The sequence below is a fragment of the Larimichthys crocea genome, chromosome I, assembly GCF_000972845.2.
Source record: "Larimichthys crocea isolate SSNF chromosome I, L_crocea_2.0, whole genome shotgun sequence".
Classification (NCBI taxonomy): Eukaryota; Metazoa; Chordata; class Actinopteri; family Sciaenidae; genus Larimichthys; species Larimichthys crocea.
In genome coordinates, this window is record NC_040011.1 from 38846078 (window position 1) to 38870942 (window position 24865).

At 42.9% G+C, this 24865-nt stretch overlaps 1 protein-coding gene across 4 annotated transcripts; it reads right to left on the bottom strand.

Moving 5' to 3' along the window:
* Positions 1-531: 531 nt before the first annotated feature.
* Positions 532-24300, bottom strand: n4bp3 (NEDD4 binding protein 3). Of its 4 annotated transcripts, none has more exons than XM_019268472.2 (10): positions 23965-24300; positions 7069-7246; positions 6781-6952; positions 5525-5737; positions 5178-5299; positions 4842-5037; positions 4656-4748; positions 4312-4563; positions 3893-4151; positions 532-3317 (listed from the first exon to the last, which is right to left on the bottom strand). In XM_019268472.2, exons 2-10 carry the CDS (start codon positions 7218-7220, stop codon positions 2911-2913), a joined length of 1866 nt encoding a protein of 621 aa, XP_019124017.2. In that variant the 5' UTR covers positions 7221-7246; positions 23965-24300; the 3' UTR covers positions 532-2910. The 4 variants fall into 4 exon arrangements, with proteins under 4 accessions (XP_019124017.2, XP_010735773.3, XP_019124019.2 ...); XM_010737471.3 differs by having other exon boundaries at positions 7069-7349; XM_019268474.2 differs by lacking the exon at positions 23965-24300 and adding an exon at positions 17402-17564.
* Between the last annotated feature and the right edge of the window lie 565 nt (positions 24301-24865).

Below are 24865 nucleotides of genomic sequence, written 5' to 3' on the forward strand. Positions count from 1 at the left end.
TGCTGCATAGGTTTTTGCTTTTCCTTTGAGATGGAGTCAGGATAGAAAGATTAAAATCCATGCATTCCTCAGGGCTCATTGTAACAGTTCATACCACACTTTGCAGTTAGTATTAAAGGTGTACATTTATATAAGGAGTCTTGGAACAAAGATTACACATATTTCACTATTGAGGCTGATAGTTTGGGTGTTGTTGGAGTTTGTATATATCATTCAACCGGTGTTTAAAGCATACACTTGGGGAAAGCGTGCCACAAAATCCGAGGCATTTGGATGTACAATACAACATGTTTAGATGATACAATACTAATACTGCAAGTTCCTGGTGTCCTCTTGAAAACAGTGATGTCACCTCACACTCGCAGTGAGGCAAAATTGTTCAGCAAGGACCGCACCAGCATAGCTCACACTGACAATGCAACATTACACTCAGTTTTAGGTCAAGAGTATACGATAAACATTTTTTATCTTCATTTGGACTTGGTTAAAGCACATGTTTTGTGTGGACTTTCACTGAATTTCCTCAGTTTGTTTTTCTTCCTTTCTCTCTTTCTTTGGTTGACAATCATTCATTGCTTCTGCGAGTGTTCCTTCGGATAGACCGCTAGCGCTCTGTACTTCTCTGTCATATTAATTTTGTTGAATGTTTGCATTTCCTGCTTTTTGTGTGTGTGCAACTTTTATTGTAAATATTTATCCTCTAACATGTTTCATATACTTGCATCTGAAATTAAAAATAAAAATTTATACTCCAAGTCAGCTTTGGAGGTGTGTACTCACATTTGGTGGTGGACCGCTCCTACCGTAACTCACTGACCGCACTCTCCTTCAGCTGCTCAGCCCCTTCTTTCATCACCACTTGGTGGCGCTATTGCTGTATTATCCACACTCAGACTAAAAAGTCTTATTAGATCTCAAACTAGAGGTTTTAATTTGAGGAGTTTCACCAGGAACCTTTTTTTTTTTTACTCTACTGATGTTTTATACTCATGTTAATTCATCAGATGAGCAGCACTGATGGTATTCAGCACTGCAACCCTCCTACAGAGATGATTACATGTGAGGTAAGAATCTTCTCATCCCACTTCAGTGAACCACTCGTGAGCTGTGCAGTTATATTAAGCCCCAGTTTATATAATGTTTTAAATGCCAAGGTGAGGGCCTTGTGAGTCAGCCACAGCTCGTAACTATTTAGATTAGCACCCTATATAAAAGTTTTATATAATTCTCTCACCCATGAACACATAAAAACACATGGATTAAACAAAAAGTGCGGATCCATCATCCCTGCCAAGAGTCTACTAGCCCTCTGTTCTGGTTTGTACATGTGATGGTTTCCATAGAACTGAGCAAACAGGGATCCTCCTATGTTACCTCCCACCTCTCTGCTGTCTGTGTGTGTGTAGATGATATGTGAGGACTGGCTAAGGGTAGAGGGTGAGATAAGGATTGAAGGCTAAACCTCTAAAAGCCACATTAGCCCCAAAAGCCTCCACCGCCCTGTTGATTCTGTCATAAAGCTCCTGTCCTTTGGTTTTATTGGCACGCTCTGTGCAGACTCTAAGCCAACTCAGAGCAGGGAGGCGTCTGAGCCCTCGGGCGAATGCCATCAGTTACACCTCTAACACCTCCAACACAAGTGAATTCAGACATTTAGACATCAAAAGCCGACTATAAAGCATTTGGCAGCCTTAATTGACACCAGAAAAATGCCAAGTATCAACTAAACAGCCTTTTACACCACTTAATAAATGTTTATTATGAATCCAAAACAAACATATTTATACTGTACAGTTTTAATTCCAGTAAATAGTCACAGTATGTTGAAAGGTCGATTGAGAGCTGGCTTTTGAATGTTCATATATTAATAATAAACAATACAAGAAAACAACTTCACTTACGTCATGCATTCGATGTTATTGGCTGAGTATGTGCAACAAATCGCACCAATGAAGCAGGGCAGTCGCGTTGAGCGTCCTAACCTGTCGATCGCTTTCATGGCAATCGAAAGATATCGAAGGATACATGACCATTTAAGACAACAGTGTGCTTGTAATACAATCACAAAAGGCCAACTTAAATCAAAATTACAATATGTACAAAATATATAATTCTCACCTGAAGGGAGCTGGAAACTGAGTAAGAAAAAAAAAAGTTTCCAGTTTCTTTAGTGGTGTATACAGTTTCCTTGATGGCAAAGAAATAGCATTAGTACCTTGGCACCAGATAGCTTTAATCCTCCATACTTAACCCAGAGATGCAGCTTTCCTCTGAGAGCCCTGGTGGACCCTGAATCCAGTAAACCTTCTGCACAGATTGAAAAGGTGATCAGGTGTTACTGGGCCACACTAAATCCCTTTGAATCCTTTGGTTACTGTCAAGATTATACAGCAGTCTAAACCAAACTGTAACTATAAAATGAAGACAAATATAATCAGCATATCAATTTGCTCATTTACAGGTTCATAATTGGACAAAAGTCTTAAGCAGGGCAGTCTAGGTGCTTGGCCATAGACAGAATTGACACTATGTTTCTGTCAAGGAGAGACGAGGCACAGATAGTATTTCTGTGCGGCTTCCCTCAGTATTAGTGTGTTCTGTAGGTCACAGGTCCAGTCTTTGCACGATAAGGTCATTAGACAATTAACAAGGGTGTGTGGGCAAAGAATGACAGGAGAGGAGCATGTGGAAGTTTCACCAGGAAAAGAAGAAAAATAGATGAAGAGTTATGCATAATAAAAAAAACAAACATTTTGACTTAATAACTTAGACCAAAGAATTGTCCTATAAGTCCAAATTTCAACTTCCTTTTACTTCCTCATAACTTAAGTCTATTTTCTTCTGTTTTCATGGCGGATGTGGGTTTCCGTAGAAACATGGAGAAAACAGTTTGCATTGCAAATAAGACAATCAAATTTCAGATGATTCAATTCTCTCTATCCACGGTAAACCAGAGGCCGAGGAAGGTCTGTCTTCTTGTTTTTCACCCGCTCTCTCACTCCTTAGCTCTGGCACTTCTCTTTCCAATGTCCCATTTCTGCTCCCTCCTCCTCCTTCTTCTCCTTCTCCTCCTCCTCCTGCTGCTCCTCGCTCTCTGCTCGCCCTCAGCTGGTGTACTTCCCTCTCCAGCGCTTCATTGCGGTGGTACATCTCTAAGTAGCTGGCCTGCAGCTCCTTCTGGTAGCGGATGACCTTGTCCTTTTCTGTCTGCCATGTGTGCCTCTCTTCCTCGAAAGCCATGGCCTGGGCCTCGTTCTGGCGGCGCTCCAGCAGGAGCTCCGCTCGCAGACGCTCCTCCGTGGAGCCCCCGCACCCTCCTGCAATGAAGAGGTTCACACAGCTTCAACTACAGTCCAGCAGAGCCGTAAGGGAAATAAATTGAAATCTGTTGGCTGCTTTTAAATGTGCACAGAACTCTGCTCCTGACCTGGTTAGTGAAATAACCTGATTTTTAGATCCAAGCATGTAAACATCATAACTCAAAATAACTCAAGACAAGCTCCTACAGTGTTGATAAGAAAGCCAGTTTGGATGCCTGGGTTTCTGTGATATTAAACAGACATCCATGGCGTATAATTATCTAGCTTCTTTTACTTTTTCCACCATAGTTTCCATGCATGTCAGCTTGGCGTGTGCAGCCTTAAGTGGTTTTAAAATACTTGTTATGGTTTTCCAAGAATTATGTTTTTTCAGTGATTGAATGTTGATCGGTTCAAGCTAGTCAGTTTTATGTAACGTGCTTGGAGACTTGGTTTTGGTTGTCGACAAATAAATCTCTGCTTGTGGTGCCTCAGCCTGACTAAAGTAAAGTGTCCTTTTAACCACCAAAGCACATCCAAACACTACCAGTGACTTGTATGTACACAAGTGTGAGATAGATGCATAAAATTACCTGTTGCTCCAGCTGAAGGACTCTCTTCAGCTTCTTTTCCATCCTCAAGTGCAGTCTGAGAGGGGCATCTGCGACGCTGTGTCCCCTGCAGGACTAGCTTTAGTGCATCTATCTGGCCTTCCCTGTTACGCAGCTCTGTACGGGTCTCCCTAAGCTGTGTCTTCAGCTGGAAGAGTTCACTCAGTTTTTGGGTCACCTCCGCCTGGGAGTCCCTCAGCTGCTGCTTCAACAAAGAGATCTCCCCTGACTTCTGGCAAACCTGAGAGATGGGAAAATAAGCGATAAAGGCCCCCAGTGTGATCATTTATCAGTGCAAACAGCGAAGGAATTCACTTATCTCCACTGTCCCCTGTAATTACCACTTTTTAAGAGCTTCTCCCTGCCATAAAGTGTCCCTCCCTGTCCATCTAAGGTCTCACCTCCCACTGCGTTTCCTCCAGAGTCGGACTGGTTCGCTTTACCATGGCTCCAGTCTCCTGGCTCCTTTCCCTTTTCAGGGTGTCGAGCTCCTCTTGCAGTCGGCTCTTCTCCTGCTGGGCCTTGAACAGCTGCAACTGCAGGTTGCGCTGGGAACGCTGGGCATGCTGGGAAACCTGACGTAGCTTGGCGGCATACAGGCGTTTCAGCTCCTCCACCTCCTTCTCCCACAGGCGCTGTTTCCCTTCAAACACCTGCATGCGGGGAGCAGATGGGAGTCAGACTTCAAAAGAGAGGGAGATGGATGTATAGACTGATGGTGAAGGACAGAGACAATGAGATTCACCTGAGCGATGGCGCCTTCGCTCTCATCCAGATTTCTTCTCATCTGTTTCAGCTCATGTTCTTTCTCCACCAGGCGCTCCTCCAGATCCCGGACCTGGGAAGGACAATATGAATCACTGGCCGTAAATCATAAATCACACTGACCTGCTCATCCTCCCATCGATCCATCCATCTGCGCAGGACTCACCACTTCTTCAACAGACAGGGAAAGTGTCCATTCATAAGGAGGTGGAGCTTCCCCTCCATATGGAGCCAGACGGCTCAGGGTTGCCATGCTCCGACAAGCCATCTCCCCGATGGGCACCCCCCCTGGCACTACAGCCTTCGGGCCCAGAGAGGTGCGATCCAGGGAGCCGATGGTGTTGATGTGGCCCATCGATGCGCTAGAATAGAAAAAGAAACCACAAAGGCTATTAAAATCTCTCATCACTACCCACGCGGTCATTACATATAAAAAATCAATTATAGCAACACTTCTTTTGAATATAAAGTAGAGCTGAGAGACAATAATGCTGTGGGAGACCTGATGTGAGCAAGGTGTGGGCGGAAGGGAGGCCGGTACGGCGGTAAGCTGTTCATGGAGTTATGGCCCGAGTCTGACATGTTATCATCCTCCTGGCTCATCCCACGCACCGAGGACAGGGCCTACACACAGTCATAATTACATAGTTATTCATTGCTGCATCATTAATAAGCTTAATTTTAGTCACAAATAATGGCGGAATAAAATGACAAATCATGAGTGGTTAATTGTTTTGCTTCTGCAATCAACGTACAAAGACTGGATCCTGCAATCAAAACCTTGTTCTGTGGCCCAAAGCTCAACTTAAAATCAATAAAAATCTTTTCAAGGTGTTCTGATGAAGGTACCTTGTTACCACTGGATGTCAGTCCTCCATGACGGGAAGGTGAGGAAGAGGACGACGAGGTGGAGACAGCTTTAGAGACATGGGCGTAGGCTCTGTGCAGTCCATTGGAAAGGCCGTGGTCCACATCCTCTGACTTGGAAGATGGATAAAGGTTTTGCATGGAGCTGAAATTTTTGGGGGTTACAGGCTTGAAGGCAGAAGACCTGAAACGAGCCTGGAGGAAAAGAAACAAAAATCCGAAAAGTTCCAGCCGCTTTTATAAGATGCAAAAATAGCAGAAAGCAGCCGAGTGAAGGCTGAAGGGGAGAGAAAGACCTGAGTCACAGTGAAGGGGGCTGGGTTATGAAACAATAAATCACAATGTTTCTATTAAATCAATAGTCTTTCACCCTCTGTGTTCTTAATGTTGATCAATTCAGGCTAAACAAAAGGTGAGATTTGATTGCTGCTATAAATTCAGAACACAGCAAGTGGCAGATTCCCAATCTATGCTGGTGAGCTGGAAGAGATTTAAAGTTGATTTATGCTGCTATGGGCTATGGGGGTGTTGTTTCACACTGCCAGAGAAGTGTGATACTTATCAATTTATCACAGTGCCAGCAGCCAGTCACTGGCTGTATATCATTTATAAAAAGAACTCATGAGGAAGTCATTCATCTGCATCTGTGCCTTATTCTGTGGATGTCTTCAAAACAAGTAACCTTCTTGCTGTGACTGCACCACCATGCTCCCAAATCAAGACCTTTTAAAGGTCCAGTGTGTAATGTTTAGGAGTATTTATTGGCAGGAATGGAATACAATATTTATGATTATGTTTCCAAGAGTGTATAATCACCTGAAAATAAGAATGTTGTCTTAAAATGAGTCCTTTATGTCTACAGAGAAAGCAGGTCCTCTTTCATGAAGTCTGCCAAGTTGAACTGCCATTTTTGTTCAGTAGTCCAGAACAGACAAAGCAAACACTGATCTCGATATGGCCTTTCGCTTTTTATGTGAGTTTTTCTTACATGCTTGGAAGGAGTGGGTGAGCCATGGGTGAGTATTCATTTGGTTGCAATCTACAACTTCACCACTAGGTGCCACTAAATCCTACACACTGCACCTTTAAGCTGAAAAAAGTTCAAATGCCAATGATGCAAATGATGCTCCAGGACATTGTGTTTTTTTGATAAAATATCAAATTTAATCATCCAAAAATAAGAAAGAACTTTCTTGAATTTACTTTTTTTTTGCAGCTTTTAAAACAATAATATTTACCTTTTCATACTTGCCCCCACTTGGCAGTGAGTTCTTTGTCAGATCTACCTCGGTGCCGTCTTTATGGTAGACCTTGGCGTACAAGTTGTCCTCCTCACGGGCGCTGGCAGAGCTGAGTCCAGAGATAATGTCCTTGTTGCCTTCAGTGCTTGAGTTCACCTTTGGGTCTTTTCTATTTAGAAGCAGATCAGGTCAACAAAAATTATAATACCTTGCAAGAATACTTTGCCTTCGTGCAGCATGTGAAATGTTGAATGGAAGAATCTGCTTCTTTATAGCAGCACTCACCTGGTGATGTTGAGGTAGTTGAGTAGCTCTCTTTGGGCGAAGCTTTTTTTCAGGAGGCCGTTGGTCTGTTTGGGTCTCACCTGGGGAACTGCACGGTTGCCTTTAGTCGGAGACACATCCGGCCTCTCAACCAGACTGCCTACACTTCCCATGCCGCAACGGGAGGAGAGGGGCGGGGCTGGGAAAGGGTTACGGAAGTTTTTGTTAGGGCCACGGGTCAGAGGAAGAGTCTGGACTGAGGTTGCCATTGGTTACAGGGATCTGTGGGGGGGTGAGGTGCTCTGTAAATAAAAAAAATTTAATAAAGAAAAGTCAAAAAAATGAGCTGACTGCTCAAAGGAAGGAAAGAAACCATGCTGATGTTTGTTATGGGATTTTTTAAAGAAAAACCCTTGAATAAGGAAGACTGGATTCAAAGTATCAAAGTTTAAGATGAATTTATTATTCTCATACAAGAAGGAGCCTTTTCTTTTTAACCCTTTTTGTGTGTTGCACTGTTAAATGCTCCTTGTACGAGAATAATAAATTCAACTTAAACTTTGATACTTTGAATCCAGTCTTCCTTATTCAAGGGTTTTTCTTTAAAAAAAATCCCCTAACAATGTTTACCATGGGCAGTGTGTTATTTTAGTATGTTAGCATGCATTTATGTACCAACATTTTCTAATTAGGACCAAACACAAGAAAAAAACATGAGTCAAAGCCAGGGGAAGACAAAGTCAATATGATTCATCCTCTGGGAACCTTGATTGTCTATGTTAAATTTTGTGCCAATCCATTTAGTCCATGTTAAAATATTTTACAGGAAACCTGTTAGATGAAATGTCAGGCGTCACCACAACCATTTAGATTAATCCTCTGGGCACCATGAATATCTGCAGGATATACCAATCCAATAAATGGTTGATATTTTCCCCAAAACACAAAATGTCACTCTCATAGTGGGGTTAGATGATAAATCAGGAAATCACCAGTCAGTATGGTTTAACCTCTGGGGACTACATGAACATTTGTACAAAAGTTCAGTCCAATCCATAGCTGTTGACATATTTTAGTCTAGTGCTGGTCCGACTAGCAATGTTGACAAGAAAGCTACAAAAACTGAAAAAACTCTACCTCTTGCCCCTTTACTACCCTCAGTTTATGTTGGTTTCTTGAGTAAGAGCACAAGCTGACAGACGTTTCATCAGCTGTGTCTCTCTCTCTGTGGAGACAGCTGTCTCAGAGCACAGCTAGAACAACTCAGCTTCCCACAACATCACAGCAACAAAACAAGCACACGCAAAATGACCAGGAAAACCCTTTTATAGGAGAACAATGGATGTAAAAAATTATGTCTTTCCAAAGAGGACAAACCAATTTAAAAATGTTTATTACATGATGCAGTTGTTACAGCATCAGTCTTGCCTCTCAGGCGCTCACATTGTCCTGTCCCAATGATAAAAAAAAACTACAGGATGACATGAAACATGTACTTTTTTTATGAGGCAGGGCAGCATATGTCACATCAAAATCCTGTTATGAAACTCTCATCTAACTAGGTTACTACAGCAGGAGTCATTTCCTTGAAAACAGAAGTGCTTTGGTAACAATGCAAATGGACAATTTAATCAAGTGCTGCACTTGATTAAAGAAAATGGAAAAAAATAAATAAAAATGGATGCAGCCACTTATTTCCTGTCCCTCATGAAAATCATGTGGATCCAATGTACCAGTCACACAGTGTGCCTTCATAAGTCCAGCATGGCCTGAATACTGACTGTCTGTGTGGTTTCCTGTCAGTCACAGCAGAGACAGTACAACAATGAATATTTTCTCTTGACTTTGACAAAACTAAACCAGTTGCCAAGTTACCCCAACACCTACCAAAGAGGCACTATTGTTTAGTCAACCTGAGTTTGAGCCATTTGACCTCTACGCAGTAAATCTCTACAAACTCACCCGCCACAATCGTTTCTTAAATCACCCACCAATCCCCTCCCCTCCGTCTTTGCAGACAACCTCATTAAGGTTCACTATTGATTTCACCTTTTTGACCCCCTGTTTTCCTGTGCATAACCCCTCCCCAGCAGACAGCCATAAAACCTTCTTGAGACCATAAAACACACAAACACGCCCCAGTCTTTCCGACTTTAAACAAATTCTCCTTTTGGGCTCGGGAACGGGTTGAGTTTAAAAGGCCATGCTGGAAATTTTGCCATCAGACAGCTGCTATTTGAGATATGGCTGCCAAAAACCAAACATACTGTAAAGATATGCAGTCACAAGATCCAACCTGAACGATCATCAATAACCAAAGTATAATATGTATTTGATCCTTTCTTGCATTGTTTGGCAGGTGATTCAGACATTAGAGTGTCCTTAAATGCATCAAGAAACTGAGGTTTCAAACCTGTTTCAGAACTTTATGGAAAAATAAAGAAAATAGCTTCTATGATGTAATGATTTCCTATCTCAAGCAATTTTAGGTCTCTGCAAGCTGTTTTTTTCATTTTCAGTAGTGAAAACTGCCAGGAAATCAAGCTGCTTTTCAATATGCAACATGTGAAAACCCCAGTGTGGTGGTTGCTCTAGAGGTCTGTGACAGATGCATGGCTGCATGGGGGATCAAACCTGGGCTCATCCCAATTGATGACTGCGCCGTCCTGCCTCCTGACCGCCAGTTCTCAGTCGGTTCACACTCACGACACACACTTTAAAGCCATTTCTCTCTTGCTGTCACAGCGATATAAGCAACACATGAACACAGACACCAGCAAGGACACTTGGGCATCTACTCTTGCTTCTAATACCATCCACATTTATCAAGTGCTTTGCACTGCTGGCCTCGACAGTTATAACAATTATGCAAATGGTTAAAAGAGGCAGAGAGAACTGTGCAAAGGCAGCCCACTTCGCTCAGGGCTCTCCGCCAGGCTAAGATCAAAGCAGCCCAAGCTGCTCATGTTTGTATTCATGAGGTACTATTTCTCCCAATGTAAAACTTTCCACTAAAGCATCCGGCTCTTAATAAGCCAATATAATGCAGGCTCAACTCCGGCTGAGGGACGAAACCGGATAATCAGTGAAGATGAATACAATCAAATAAAAGGTGACACTTCATACTTGGTGCTCCTTAAGTGGCGTCCGACCAGGAAGTCTCACTGTGTCCCGGGTCAGAGTAAGACATGATGCATTTGAGTCAGTGCAGGTCATGCTGAGTGTATATGTGTCTGATACCATATGAATAAATCATGAGCGTACCAAAGCTAATGGACACTGGCCAAGGTCTGACACGGTATTTTTAGGCAGGATATTTTACTCAGATTCTGTCTTGTATCCGCCAAAGACATGAGAGGCCAATCGATGCTTGTCGGGAAGCTGGGGTTGAGGTGAGGGGTGGGTGGGTGAGGTGAAGCAATTCCTTTTGGGTAGATAGGAGGGCAAAAATGTTTTTCAGGCTGCAACCACAAATCTTGCCAGACTGAAGAAATCTTGCATCCAGTTGTTTTCCATAATTGCCTTCTAGTTTATGGGCCTGAGTAGACCAGGAGACACAGCAAGATTTACAGCCAAGCCTCAACTAACCAAGGGGCCCTGAAGTGCAACGCTCTACCTTAAATCACACACACACACACACACACACTGATCAAAGCAGTGCTTCCTACCAGCCTTGAACAGTTAAGGTCTAATTGAAAAGTGCTCTGTTCTTGATTTACGCTTCTTTCAAAGCGGTGACAAGGTTTTTTCAAAAGCTGCTCACTCTGATCAAACTTAAAATGTTTAACATCAGTGTGTCAAAGTGCCTCTCTGATGCTGTGCACCTATACCTGCATCTGCTGCGCACATTTCTGGTGGCAACAGATTTGAGGATTTGTGTGTCTGGCATCAGTATGCAGCACAGGTCATGATATAAAATCATGTTTTTTTAGTCAATACTGTACAATGTTACTGATCTAAAACTGTATATATTAAAGAGGAAAGATGTGAAGAAACATTCAGCTGTGAGATGTGGGTCTCTAAAGGCTTGCAGTGAAGCTTTTGCATTGAAGGTTTTGGCTTCAGTTTTCTCAGGATGATATCCTAACTCATCTAGAAAACCATACAACTGCCACTTTACAACAATCACAAAGAAAACAAAGCGTGGAGCCTTCAAGAGGGGGGTTTCAAGGACGCTCTCTCCTAAAAATATTGTAATCAGGTGTCCTGTGGGGAAAACAAAGCTTTCAATGGAAGGCTTGAGCGTGAAGCGGGGACATTTCAAACCCTCAGAGACACACAGGTCAGCACCGGGACTGAGACACAGAGAGAGAGAGAGGGACGTGGAAGCCAAATTCCAAAGATACTTCGCAGAAACACAAGCTCGGGCTCGTCAGTTTTTTTTTGGGATGCACAAAAGGCTTCACTCCCACGGACGCACACTCACACTTGTGTGTGCGCACACTGGTCACTCAACACATCCCCGAAAAAAAAAAAAGCAAGTGCACAGCTCGCAAGCTCTAGATCCTGTGCTCTCTTCCCTCAGCGATCTCTCTCCCCTGCTCCACGATCAAAGTTTGTTTACGTTTGTGGGGTAACTTTGCAGGTTACATCTAGAACTCCCACACAGCGCACACTCTGTTACATTATATAAGCTCTATCAAAGCTGTGCTAGTTTTCGCAGCTGTTAGTTGTGTAAAACACTATAGAGCGATTACCGAATCAGCCACTCGCCTTATTTCATCTATTTTAGAGCGGACTGCAGTATTATATTTAACTGACGCTCCATCGGATGGGACAATTATCAGCAAGCAAAGACATGACAGGATGTTGTGGTGGTTTGTTGCTGTGTCAGAGGTTTGACTCATCATGCCAAGACAGATGTTTCTGCCAAAGCAAGATAATTATGCAGAAAAAGAGCACAATATTCGGATATTGTAACTGGGCTCAATGGCGCTGGAATGAAACATGAGGAAGTTAGGAAAGCTGACATCCATCATGAACAACTCCTCTCACTATGGAGGCCTTAAACAGCTCCTTCAGCAACAGACTGATACTCCCACCATGTAAGAAGGAGCGCCACCACAGGTCCTTCATTCCAACAGCTGTCAGACTATTTAACAGCAGCATGACTTCATGTTCGAACATTTTCTCATCCACTTTGTGTATATAAGCTGCTGTGACAAGTGAATTTACCCAGTGTGGGATCACTGAAGTCTATCTTATCTTATTTTATCATATATCAAACAACAAAAAACTATGATTCAAGGAAACCATAGGCGTGACTTCATATGTTGCCAAAATAAAACAAGTATCGGTGAACACATCAGCCCTCAACAAAAGAGGCAGATGTCCTGAAGGACAATTAGTAACATCCATCTCATGCAGTTATCAGTGCAACAAATCCATCAGTTCCATATAATAACAAACATTTTGGATGACTCATTTCCACCACAGAGAACCACAAGTTATATGAATGTAAAATCAAGTGTAACTTTCATGTGATATCATGTTGTTTCGACCGTCTAAATCTGTCAGCAGCAGCAGCAGGGTGAGCTTCGCCCGAGGCCCCTTCGGAAGAAACGTGAAGCAAAGGAGCGCTTCACTCTCTGATGCATGCTAGTGTGTAATGAGTGAGTGTCTTTGGCTCTTGGGCATAACAGCAGAGGAGTGCTCAGCAGCAGCCTCTAATTGTTAGCAGGTTATTCATTATGGATGGGAGACGATCAGGAAGTCAGACCTCGTTCCTCTCCGCAGACCCTCGAGGCCTTTTCGGAGGAGCCGAGGCGTTAAGGAGCAGGGTCATGAAATATTCCTCCTCCTCTGTGCGTCTGAACGCAGTTTGTGTGTCATGTAGTATCATAAATCTGTAAAAAGACAAGCCACATGCAGACATGGAAATTTGGTCAGACGCCTCGAGGTCTTCTGTTTGCTGAATGAACGCGCGGAGAGAAGTTCGCATGAAAGGTCGACTTTCATTTTATGACACTCAAGACGAGTAACAGGCTCTGTGAAAACGTGCAGCATAGCTCACTGGCGGTTAGATGTGGCGGTGGCTGAAGCTGAAGGCTCAGTGTTCGGACTCACACTGTCTTCATTGATGACGAACATTGAGTCTTTACAGAGGTCAGCAGGTCATATTTGACCATGGCGGTAGATACAGGGCGCTATTGAGCACACAGACAGTCAAGAGCAGACACAGATGTTTTTATTCTGAGAGAACTGCCACATTTTAAAAGAACACTGCTCGGGTATATACCATTTCATACCACTGCGTTAACTCCAAAGTCATTATTATGAATAAAATATTTGTCCAGCTGTTTTGCTGGCACTGTGTGGTGCTCTAAAATGTGTTTTGAAGCAATATTTTACTGATATATATGAAATATAATTAAAGTTTTAGAACAAACAATACATAGTTCTACATATAAAAGGGAAGTAAATAGATGTAAATAGTTAAATATACAGTGTGGATCATTGGTATGAGTGAAATGCAGCCTGTGTGGACAGTTGGATTGATTAAACAGAAGAGGCAGACAACTGCAAAACAGGATTGACGTGCTTTCTGTGCAACGGTTACTTGTTTCTGTCGCTAAATAACTTAAGTAACAAACAGTAAGTCCACAGTATAGTGTGTTGCCAACTTGCTGACATTTAAGTTCATTTCAAATTGTAACATTAAATCAATGAAATACCAGAAAGATCTTTTTTTTATTGGTTTTTGGCATTTTAAATGTTATTAAACGCCTCAAACACCTTTAAGATTCATCCACATATATGACTGAAATGTATGACTGAGTATAAGTAGTCCAATAAATCCAATACATTTATAGCAATGATTCCTCACCAAATACTGACATGCCTGTCATCCATCTCATCTATTTTAAATGACATTTTAGCTGTTTTGAGCTGGCTCCTCCTGCAGATGTCTCTCCATGCTGAGCAGATAGACGGGATTTCTAAATCAAACTCTCCTTGATAATTTAAACAGCTGCCTCCATAATTACTGACCCAGACGAGAAACCCTTGAAACTTAGAGGACAAACTGGGGGGAGGAAACTGGCTACTTTAGTGGATCTGCAGTTACACCTGGTTTCATTTTTATGATCTTTGCAACTCTAAGTCTCACAGTCCTGATCATGACAGTCTGACCTGGACTCACAACACTAAATCAGCTGTCAAGACTTCCTCTGTGGCGGATCAGCTGAGGTGGGTTTCCTCTCTTTGCATCTGTTAGTCTATCTGCACATTGTGCCTTGGCCTTAACTGCCTCTGCTGACTTTACAGTATTGCATTTCTCCACAGAATTCAATTACTGGCTCTGGCTACAGTAGCTAGATGTGGGTTATCTGGGGTGACTGGTTGCACTGGTGTGTTCATGGACCCTTATTGATCTGGATGTGAGTGATGTTACATAACGTTGCTTTCAGTGCGAGAAGATGGCACACCAGGGATTGTGTTCAGAGGGCCACTCCTTACCTCCAAATGTATTATTAGTGTTATTCCTGTGGAAATCTATTCAGCAACCAACCTGTGCTGTTTCTCTTTTCAACAGAACAAAGAGTCTGTTTTGTTAAAATATCAAAGAGTCTTCAATTTGTGCGTGCGTGAAAAAAACGACTGATTGCATAATCCCTAATGTTGTTTAGATGAATGCCTGTGTTGATCCCTCCGTGAGGTTACAAGTTCAACCTCTATGTGTGTGTGTGTGTGTGTGTGTGTGTGTGTGTGTGTGTGATAAAAAGAGATTACGTCTAGCAGCATAAGGATAAGTACCTGACCTCAATGTTGTTTTAAGTGACATCATCTTGCCCTTCACACGCACCAACAATATGCTAACCATTTATAATAGTAGAGTTGAATCTTACAAAGGCAAACATCATTTAAAAAACACTGTGTTCCTTCACTAAAATAGACTCTATAATTTTATATTCATCAGATGACAACTACATTTTGTACACGATCCATCACAATCATCAGTAATCTGTGGGTTGAACTGGAGAAAATCACTGCCACCCTTAATTATTGTTGCTACACCTCTAGATCTGTTTATTCTCTTACGCTCTACTGTCAAACTTCTTGAGGGAAATGACAGATCCTTGATTTCAGAGATGAAAAAAGCATCATTTTGACAGCTAAAATGGAAACTGTCGCTTTCAGGTCTAGTTAGCTACTAATCCATCTACATCTACATGTGTGATGTTATACTAAAAGTCTTTTGCATCCTCAACAGGAGATGATGAGATGTAGATGAAATTCTTCACGACACTGAAAAAGTAGTTTTTATATTGATTTCAACATGACACATTTTGACCCTGTGTTAAATATCCCTTATTGTCTTATCTGAAAGATAATTGTTATAGCATTATGTTCACTGTGCAAAGTGAGGATTAGAATGCTACAATGAAACAACATGTTCACTTTGTTTTTCTAAGACGTCACACTGGATAAACACACAGGTTACATCAAGGAAGTCAACAACTGTATAAACGACACCTCGCGGAAACGTTTCATTGCCTAACTTCATTGGAATTTGTCAGAGAGCAAACAACAAGCTATTTATTTCACCCAATCTTGAATCCAGTTCAGGTTTTCTGTTTGGTTTCTGTTCACCTCGCAGAGCCTGTACGGTGTTTGCCAACTGCTGCTATCAGTTTGTGAGCAGACGTTCAGAGAATGTAAAGGGAGAGAGTGATGAAACTCACATTCCTCACTGGTAATTATTAATGCGCCTTCACATAGCTCATACAGATACTGATATGGGTGATGTCGAAGGCCCCTGTTGCTCTGCTACTGGCCCCTGACTGTTGTGGGTTATTTTAAAAAAACTAAACAACAGTTTCTATTATAGAGAGCCTCTTTGTTCCCATGAGCTAGTTGGTAATATCAGACATTTAATGACTGATAATTTCACCATATAATCAGAGCGAAGGAGCCATATAGTGTTAAATTGAGCCGATAAAGACAAAAGCACCAGAGCAAGCTTCTTATTAAATTAATTACAGCGGGGATGGAGGGGACAGGAGCAGAGACTCTCTTTCTCTTCTCTTCTCTGTGGCTTCTTTGTTTCCTGGAGCGGTTCATGTAGGAGTCACCGTTCTGTGATTACAGCGATAGAAATGGAGCATCGACCCACACCTGAACCGATTCCACTTAACTACTGCAGTGAACGTGCATGCATCCCAGCCATCTGCACAGCCTCACCGGGATTAGACCACACACTCAGCACAAACACAAACAGGGGAAAAGCCGCCGTGCACTGCAGCTGAAGATTGATTGGGATTCAGAGGAATACACAGATATGGATTAACCCAGTTTAGCTTTACTGAACATCCCAGCAAACTTTCTTCTTTGATCTCATCTGCCACTAAAAGTCGAGCTAAGCGGGCTTCGTGTCAGGTAGTAAACATTGATGCTGATGCACGCTGATGCCAAGTCAGAGAATCAGCACTTTTTCCTTCTGTGGTGTTTATCTATAAATAAAACGACTGTTTGTTGCTGAGGAGCAGCACAGTGGGAACTAATGACAATCAGCTTGTTCAGCCATCTCGGGTGACAACAATGACAACAAGAAAGAAAAAGTGAAACAGGAGAATTTCACCTTGCGCGGCTGTGACATTGTCCCTCAAGTTATAATATCTGTGAGAACACTCTAATGAAGTCTTGTTGCGCAACTTGGGTACAACAACACTGAGGCACGAATAGTCCTTGGGGGGAATTCCAGGGACACAAATAGACCATCAGACCAACGATCATCAAACACAAAAAAAAACATGCAAGTAATGGAAACAAGGAAACAAGACGCACAGCTCATCGGAGCAGACAATCCTATACATTGTTCTTTAGGCACCATGTGGCTCCAGTTTGGGACATTCAATAATTAACAGTTAATTAACATATTTGTTCCGTGCTGGAAGTTAATGCAAAGGCTGAGACTGCTGCACAGCGTGACGTCATTCACCGTAAGTGAAAAGATTTAGTTGAAAAGTTGGCTAACTCCAAATCAGCTCCTCTGCAAACAAGCATGCCGCAGTAATTAACAATTACGCTGCTTTCCTCTTCTCTCTGCAGCTTAAGCTGCTCTCTGACAATGCAGCCTTAAATCACAGCGAGTTCAGAGCGCGCTGAGCTTGCCAGTATATAAATAAGTCAAACTTTCCCAGCAGCAAGCACACACAGGAATGTATAAAATATACACATACAGGTAAGGAAAGTTTTTTTTTTGCTTTGATCTGAAGCCCAGTATTACACAGCAGACTGTGCAGTTCAGGTTGTTTCAGAGTCATAACACCGACTTTGCCGCACAGATAAAAATCAGAATTATGTGATGACATTATAGAAAGGTAGGCAGGAAAAAAAGAAGTTACTTGTTTACCTGTCAGTTTGTCCACCTGAAGCTTCACTCCTCTGCTCCTAATCCCATGCTCACACACATTTCTCCCTCTTTCTGCCTCAGGCTCGCGCTACTGATTATCACGCCACATGACTTCCTGTTTCTCAGTCTGCGATGGCAGTCGGGAGGTGTGGACGGGAGGGAGCAGCCTGGTCCTAACCGCTGACCTGCGGGCCACAACAGGGTGACTTGGCACTAATCTAAATAGAGGACTGAGCTGGTCTTAAGCTGTGCGTGAAGGCGGTTTCAATACAGATAGCAGCATCACTGGAGATTTAGCTGTCTGTTTTTATATAGGAGAGATCACTAAGTGGACCTCTGCTACAGCTGTAAGTCAGTCTTGACTCCCCTGAGAGAGGCTGGTACTTTCCTGCTCACCCTACACCCCTTTCCTTTTTTTTCCGCCTCACCTGCTCATCTCTTTGTGCGCTTTGAGCCCTCTCAGGGGCCGGTGTGGTTGGACTTGTTTTCCCAGTTCGAGAAACAAAAGCCCCGCATGTGAACCGGCTTTGAGGCCTTTGAGACCCTGCATTGACATACGAGAGCCAGCTTCATCTGACAAATGCCAACAATGCAATGAGTCTTGTTTGCTTACGGACGATAAGACAATAACAAGGGATCAGACTTGGGTTAAAAGACAGACAGTGGGAACACACAGAAAAATGAATGAGGGTAGGGAAAAAATAAGAGAGCACAGATGAGGAACAAGTGGAAAAGAGCTGTGGGGGTTGTCTCAGTGTGGACCGTCTGGACAATAGTCTGAGTGTAAGTCTCCCTTCCTGAGGCTGGGTTACAGGACGGGTTCTGCATCATATCAAGTTACATAACTCAAACTGGAGACACTTGGATCTGAGGAGGGAGAAAAGAGAGGACATTGTTCTCAGTTCCTTAAGCAGAGGGAGAGTGACTCTCTCTTTCTTCGCCATGTGAAGTCGGCCGGCAGGAGCTGAAGGGAATGGAGGAAGTATCTGGACTTCTTAAAGCTGGCACCAATAGGTGGGCACACAGGAATCCCAGCTAATAACGCACCTTGCCAAGCAGAGATGCACAATGTAGAGATTGGCAAGCTATTAAAGGCATTCCAGTGCAAGAATGTGATGTTACGCTGTGCCCTTTGGCCTGCCCGGTGAATTTTGGAGAGAATCAGCTGAAAAATGAAATAGAGGGGATAACCCCATCAAAGCGATTCAGCCCAGTCTAACACTTGAGCAGGTGCCGCTGTACCCCTGTCATTACCTCTGGGCCCCACAGGCATATCCAGTCTCAGATTCCACAGATTCTCAGTTGTAAGTCTCCCAGCTGGCTGACAGAGCAACTCCAGCAAGAAAGCTCTGGGAACCTGGAGGAGTGGTGAAGGTGGTGCATGTGTGAATGGATGCAAAAATGGCAGAGTATAGGAATGTGGAGATACGAATCACAATCAACAGAGAGAAACAAGTCAGGGCTTGCTTGGAGATACTGTACCTGTTTGACCAGTCAACTAGACGAGACGACAACCTGGGCTAGACTCATTTCCTCTGCTTAAGCTCTTCTGGACAATAACATTACAGGAAGCAGCTATGGGAGGCCCACTGAATGTCTGCCTTTTCTTAAGAAATAACGTTAGACACCCAACCGAGCTCAGAGTATGTTTCTGTTGACATTTTGAAATCCTATCAGTAAGGATTTAGAAGAAGCTACCATTTCATGATGTAAATAGAAAACTAGACCCAGCGTGAGTTTAGCTTAGCACAAAGACTGGAAAAGGCCAACCTTGCTTGGGTGTCAAAGTTACAAAATCCATCTACCAGCACCTCTATAGCTCACCAATTAACACGTTATCTGTTTAATTTGTACCAATTTCTAAAGATAAAAGATGAGAACAGTGCCCGTGAGTCTTTGTCACACTTTTCTACCTGTGTGACCTACATGAGACGTGCACAGGTCACAACGACTGAACCTTTAAAATCCACCGTATTGATTTTATGTAAAAGAACAGGATGTGACAGCGAACTGAAATGCCGTTGGAGAGCAGAGCTGTAGCTGCCCCCACGAATGCTACTTCTCCACGCTGATATAAATAAACAACAATGCCCACTTGCAGAGGAGGGCTTCGACTCATGGCCTTTTGTTCCGCAACGCTACAACTCTTCAGACTAAATAAAAGAGACAAGGGCCAAGTACTCTGCACACAATTCATTCCAAAACACATACACACATACACACACACACACACAGGGTAAGCATTGCTGCTGATATCTATAGAAGGCAAGGGTTCCTCACGGGGGAGATAAGCACGATCAATAAAAACATGAGGAAATGATAAGACTGAGCCGAGGTGAACACACCACGGCTGACTCACGGGGAAGAAAAGGCTGCATTCGTTAACAAGACAATAGTCCCAGGACAAGATGTTGCCACAGTTAGCAGCAGAGAGCTGCTTTCTCCGCCCGTCCTGGTGACATTTAGAGACAATGGTCACAGTATGGGGTCTGTCCACCCTCCTACACTCTCAGACCTTTCCCCTCTGAAGGTCACGGGGTCTTATTTGTCCCATGAGGGTAAAACTATTGTTCAGGAGTCAGGTGGCGAGGTCTGTAAAAACAGGAAATACTGGGCACAGTAGAGATTACTATGATTAATTATTAAATATGTTTATAGAGGGTCTGGTTCATCTGGCAGCAGAGGAGATTTTTGATTGATACAAATGAGCATGTGAGCCACAAAACAAGAGCCTCATTAAGCCAGATCCACCCATGCATATTCACACTTACACTTAAATATCCTCAATCTGTGATGTTCTGTGCCTTTCCGTGAGTCATTTTTGTGAAACTGTTTTCCCGGCAGGAATCAGAGTTAAGGCTACACAATCACATCAAATTGATGCTGTAGACAGAAGCCAGGGTGTTTACAGAAGATGTACAGATGCTTTATATTTAAAGTGCGTGGGAAAAAGCGCTGACCTCTTTGTGAATTAGATCAGACATCCTTAGCTTGCTGCCAAAAAAGCTGCTACCTTTCCTCAGATGCCTGCACACTGTCATGTATCATCAACTGCTGCTGTTTTCCTGCCTTAACCTGCCTTATCTACTTCTTCTGAAGTCAGTGACACTTATAGAAATTCATCTTCTTTTGCCCTGCAGATATTAACAACACACCACTAAATTTGAACAGTGTTTAAAAGGGTAGTTTGAGTTTTTTTGAAGTTGGGGTTGTATGAGGTTCTCATCCAAAGTCACTTGGAAAAAAACAGAACTAATGCTTTAGGAGTTTAAGGGCAGATTACTCTTTAACTCAAGAGTAATAGATTTCTTTTGGCCACTTGGGGTCAAAGGAACAAGCTGTAAACACAAACATTGATATATTATCACCATGTTCTGACTAACATGTTGGCAAACAGTTGATTTTGAAGTATTTACTCACCCAACAGAGCAACGTAATCATTCATGTGGAGTCGTGTTTCTGAATTCAAGTCCAATATTCATTCTACTTTTGGTTCTGTTTGTTATCTGTCTGATGGATGTGTTAGTAAAGGCACCATACTTTCATTCAAAGATCAATCTTAAGTTGTAAACACCTGCCACTTGGGGCTAATGATTAACTTGGGTGTGTTCTCCGTCTTGGCACTTAGAAAATAACTCTGTTTAGTAATCCTTGCAACTTGACCCGGCTGAATTTGTGCAAGATAAATCAATGTTCTACCCTGTGAGGATAACCACCTGTTTGTAATGTGGTTAAATGGCAACTAGTGAAGAATTACATAGTGTATATATTTTCTGGCAGTTCTTATACAAATTAGACAAATTCTTCATTTAAATTCTACTCACATCAAATTCATGCAAACTTTTACCATTTACTGTGATAGCTTTGAGCTAAACAGCCTTATATCCAACTGTGACAGAATCTAGGCAGGCAGTCCTGCACGCCTGGCCAGGTCCCACAGTGATTTCCTTAACTGAGCCAGGCTTTAATGGCAACGACAGACGGTCCAGAGAATGTATCAGGCCAGCCACAAGTAGAGGGGTGATTGAGGAGTGAAAGCGTAAAGTGCAAGAGCATGGCACTGTCTCCTTAGTGCGATCAGGCATGGCCTTGTCTATAAAGAGTCTATGAGATGAGTGCAGACAGGAGGAAGAGAGAGAATAGGGCAATGGGATAAGCCCAAGATTACGAGCAAACAATGAGAAAATGTGGAGAAAGGGGAGGAAAGAAGGAGAGAGGAAGGGAGGAGAGAAGGAAATAGAGTTGAGGAGTGGAGACAGGCCGAACTCAGTGAGGGCAAGAGAGGCTGATTAGTGTTTGATTAGCTGGCTGGCCGGAGGGGAAATCTCTCTCAACCAACACAGAGCCATTATGACTGCGCTTTCCCTACTACACCATCTGCTAGACTGTAGTATGCATGACTGACCTGCTATGTACTTACATGCAACAACAAAAAGCCCATATGTAGTTCACAGTGGTGACACGATGGTGAAGTTGAGTTTATTGGGCTCTGACAGGGCAAAGTATTTATTTGCACAATTAACTAAGCTTTGCATCAAGACCAACATGACACTGTGGGAACACGGAGGCGTGGAGTTTATTCAAAATGACTGTGCTTGATGGAAATGAGTTTGTATCCTCCTCTCTTTAGGTTAGGCAACACTAAGCAAATGGTCAGCAGACATCTGACTGTTCAGCAGAACTAAGTGTTTCATCAGCTGCCACACACACACACACACATACACAAGGGAGTGTCAAACTCCTGGGAGCTCAAACAGCTGAACGAAGACATCTCATCAGCTGTCTGGCTGATTCTGCTGAGGAGACAGCAGCAAAGAGACAGACTGCGCTAATAGGCTGTCATCACAAATCTCCCAAAAAGCTTTTAGCTAACAGACAGGCTTTGCGATACTGACAAAATCTCTAGATGTTGATAATGCGGCAATAATCACATTGACCTCTTGGTGACCAAATAAATAAATAAATTGAACCCCAGCTGCTGTGGTAAGGACTCAACCTTTGTACGAGGGATGCATGCTTGTCCAGGACACCCCATGTTAAACCAGCCTTTTGATCAGCCTTTGTACTGGGGCACCCTGCAAATATTTAAATAACTTGATTACTCCTTAGATTTGACCTTGATGACTTTAAATTGTTCAAAATGACAGCACATGACCATCACAAGTCATCAGAGCTTGACAGACGAAAGGCTGTAACATGTTGCTCGATAAATACACAATGAACTGATTATCAGGATGATCCACAGTGATTTGTCTGTGGTTGCACAGATAATTGTTCGTGCTACTGTTACAGGTAGCTGCCAAAAATGCAAAATTTAAAGAAGCTACAACAAGTGATTCACTTTATTTGAACGTAGCCATAAAGGGTTAAACGCCCACCTTCTATCAGACAACACTAGTATCTAGCCGTGCAGGTAAATATCAATTGAAATTCCTTTCATCTCCATTTTATTGGGCTGTTGGCAGAAGCTCCGGACTCTCGTAATTCAAAACCTATCCTATCTGCATGGTTAGATGCCACTGAGGTCATTGAGAAAATATCACTGTGTGTGTGTGTGTGAATTTCGCAGTGATTCCTGACCTCAGACAACTCTAACTAACTCTGCACTATCGCTTTGTGTTTTGCAGTCGATGATAAGTCAAGAGCTGATGGCGAAATCTCTCAGCTCTCACCCCTGACTCTCAGTCACCTCTGTGTCATAAGGAAGTGGGCTGGATGAGCTGGAGAAATGCATATTTGTGCGGTGACTTTGACCAAAAACACTACTTAAGCTGCCACGGTGATTGCCATGCAGTGATAGAGTCACACACATTCACATGACAGCAGTTTATCACTCCACTATCACCTCTTTGAAAACCTCCTATAATCCATTAAATTACAGGAATGGTTGCCAACGCAGTCTCCAACAACAGCTCACACGTCTATTGTCTCTCTATTGTCGGACCGGCTCCTTAAGTTGCGTCAATGCGCACCCATAACCACCACACTCAAAGGGAGTCTTCCCGCAACGCTCCATGAGTCCTGAGGTCAGAGGTCACCTGTGGCCTCTGGTCTCCAGGACAACAGCCTGGCAGTCCCCAAAACTCTCCACCCACACAGACTCCTTCACACACAGAAACAGCTTTTGTCCCCAAAACTCCTGTGCATCAAAAGAGACTCTGAAGTGTTGAGCTTCAACCCAAACATTTACAGCCGTGCAGACCAAACACTATTCAATACACTGCTGTGGAAGTGCAGGAAGACCACCAGAGCTGCAAAAGTGACAGGAAATAAATGGCAAAACAATCATTCATCCATCAATCTGCTTCTTCTTCTCCTCTCAAACACACACAGTGGAAGATCTTGTAAATGCCAGTGAAAACACAGTGTCAGGATTAACCCTCCTTTAGAGGATAAAACTCTGTGATCCAGTTGGGGAGCAACTCTGTGTTACTACAGTCAAGCATGCAGAAAGTTTTGAACATGCCATCATCATGGAGCATTAATGCTGACGCAGATCCTGGCTGCATGTGCGCACAGAGGAGCGGATCATGATAAAGATTTTAAAGAGATTTGGTACTCACCATATTCTGCATGCAGGACATCTCTTGGTCCAGATCTGGTACTCTGCTGCAGTTTTTTGTTTTCTCTGCTGGTTATATAATGAAACAAACTGCGTTTACGTGGCTCCGCAGGATATTTTCCAGGACTTGATGCGGAGCAGCAGACAGTGATCAGCCTGCTGGCGGCGGCGGCGGCGCGGAGAGAGGGGAGCGCACACTGGGGCTGTCTCTTTTCCCTCTCAGAGGTTTGAACAGCGGAGAGCAGACAGAGAGAGAGAGAGAGAGAGGAAACATGAGAGGCAGGGAGACATGTGCCTGTGGCCCGGTCACTGGACTGATACACACTTCAAGTTTGAAGAGAGACAACGCCATCTAGAGACCAGGGAAGGAGGTGCGGTACATAAACAAAACATGGAGAGGCAATAAAGCTTGGATGGAGTCTAAAGTTGATTTGGTTAATTGATTAATTGTAAGTTAGTCAGGGAATCTGTAGAAAATATCAACAAAGGGAGCTAATGAAAGAAACATGATCACATCACACCTATTTACTTTTAAAGCCCTGAGAGACTACATAGTTCAACTTTCTGTCCCCTGTTCCCTGTGATCCTCAGATGCGTCATTCCTGGTTGTCTCACGGTCCAAATATATCCACAAAGGTGACAGAGCCTTTGCAGTCAGGGCTTCAAGACTGGAATAACCTGCCTGAGGAAATCAGAGCTGTAGACTCAGTATTAACTTTTAAATCATTTTTAAAAACACACTTTAGAAAAAGGGCCTTTAGTTTACCTTTTTATGTCACAATTTATTCTTGATTTATTGTTTTAAACTTATTATTATTGTGTTCTGTTTTATTGTAAAGCACTTTGTAACTGTGTCTTGAAGGGTGCTATTATAATATAAAGCATTCATTATTAGTGATTAT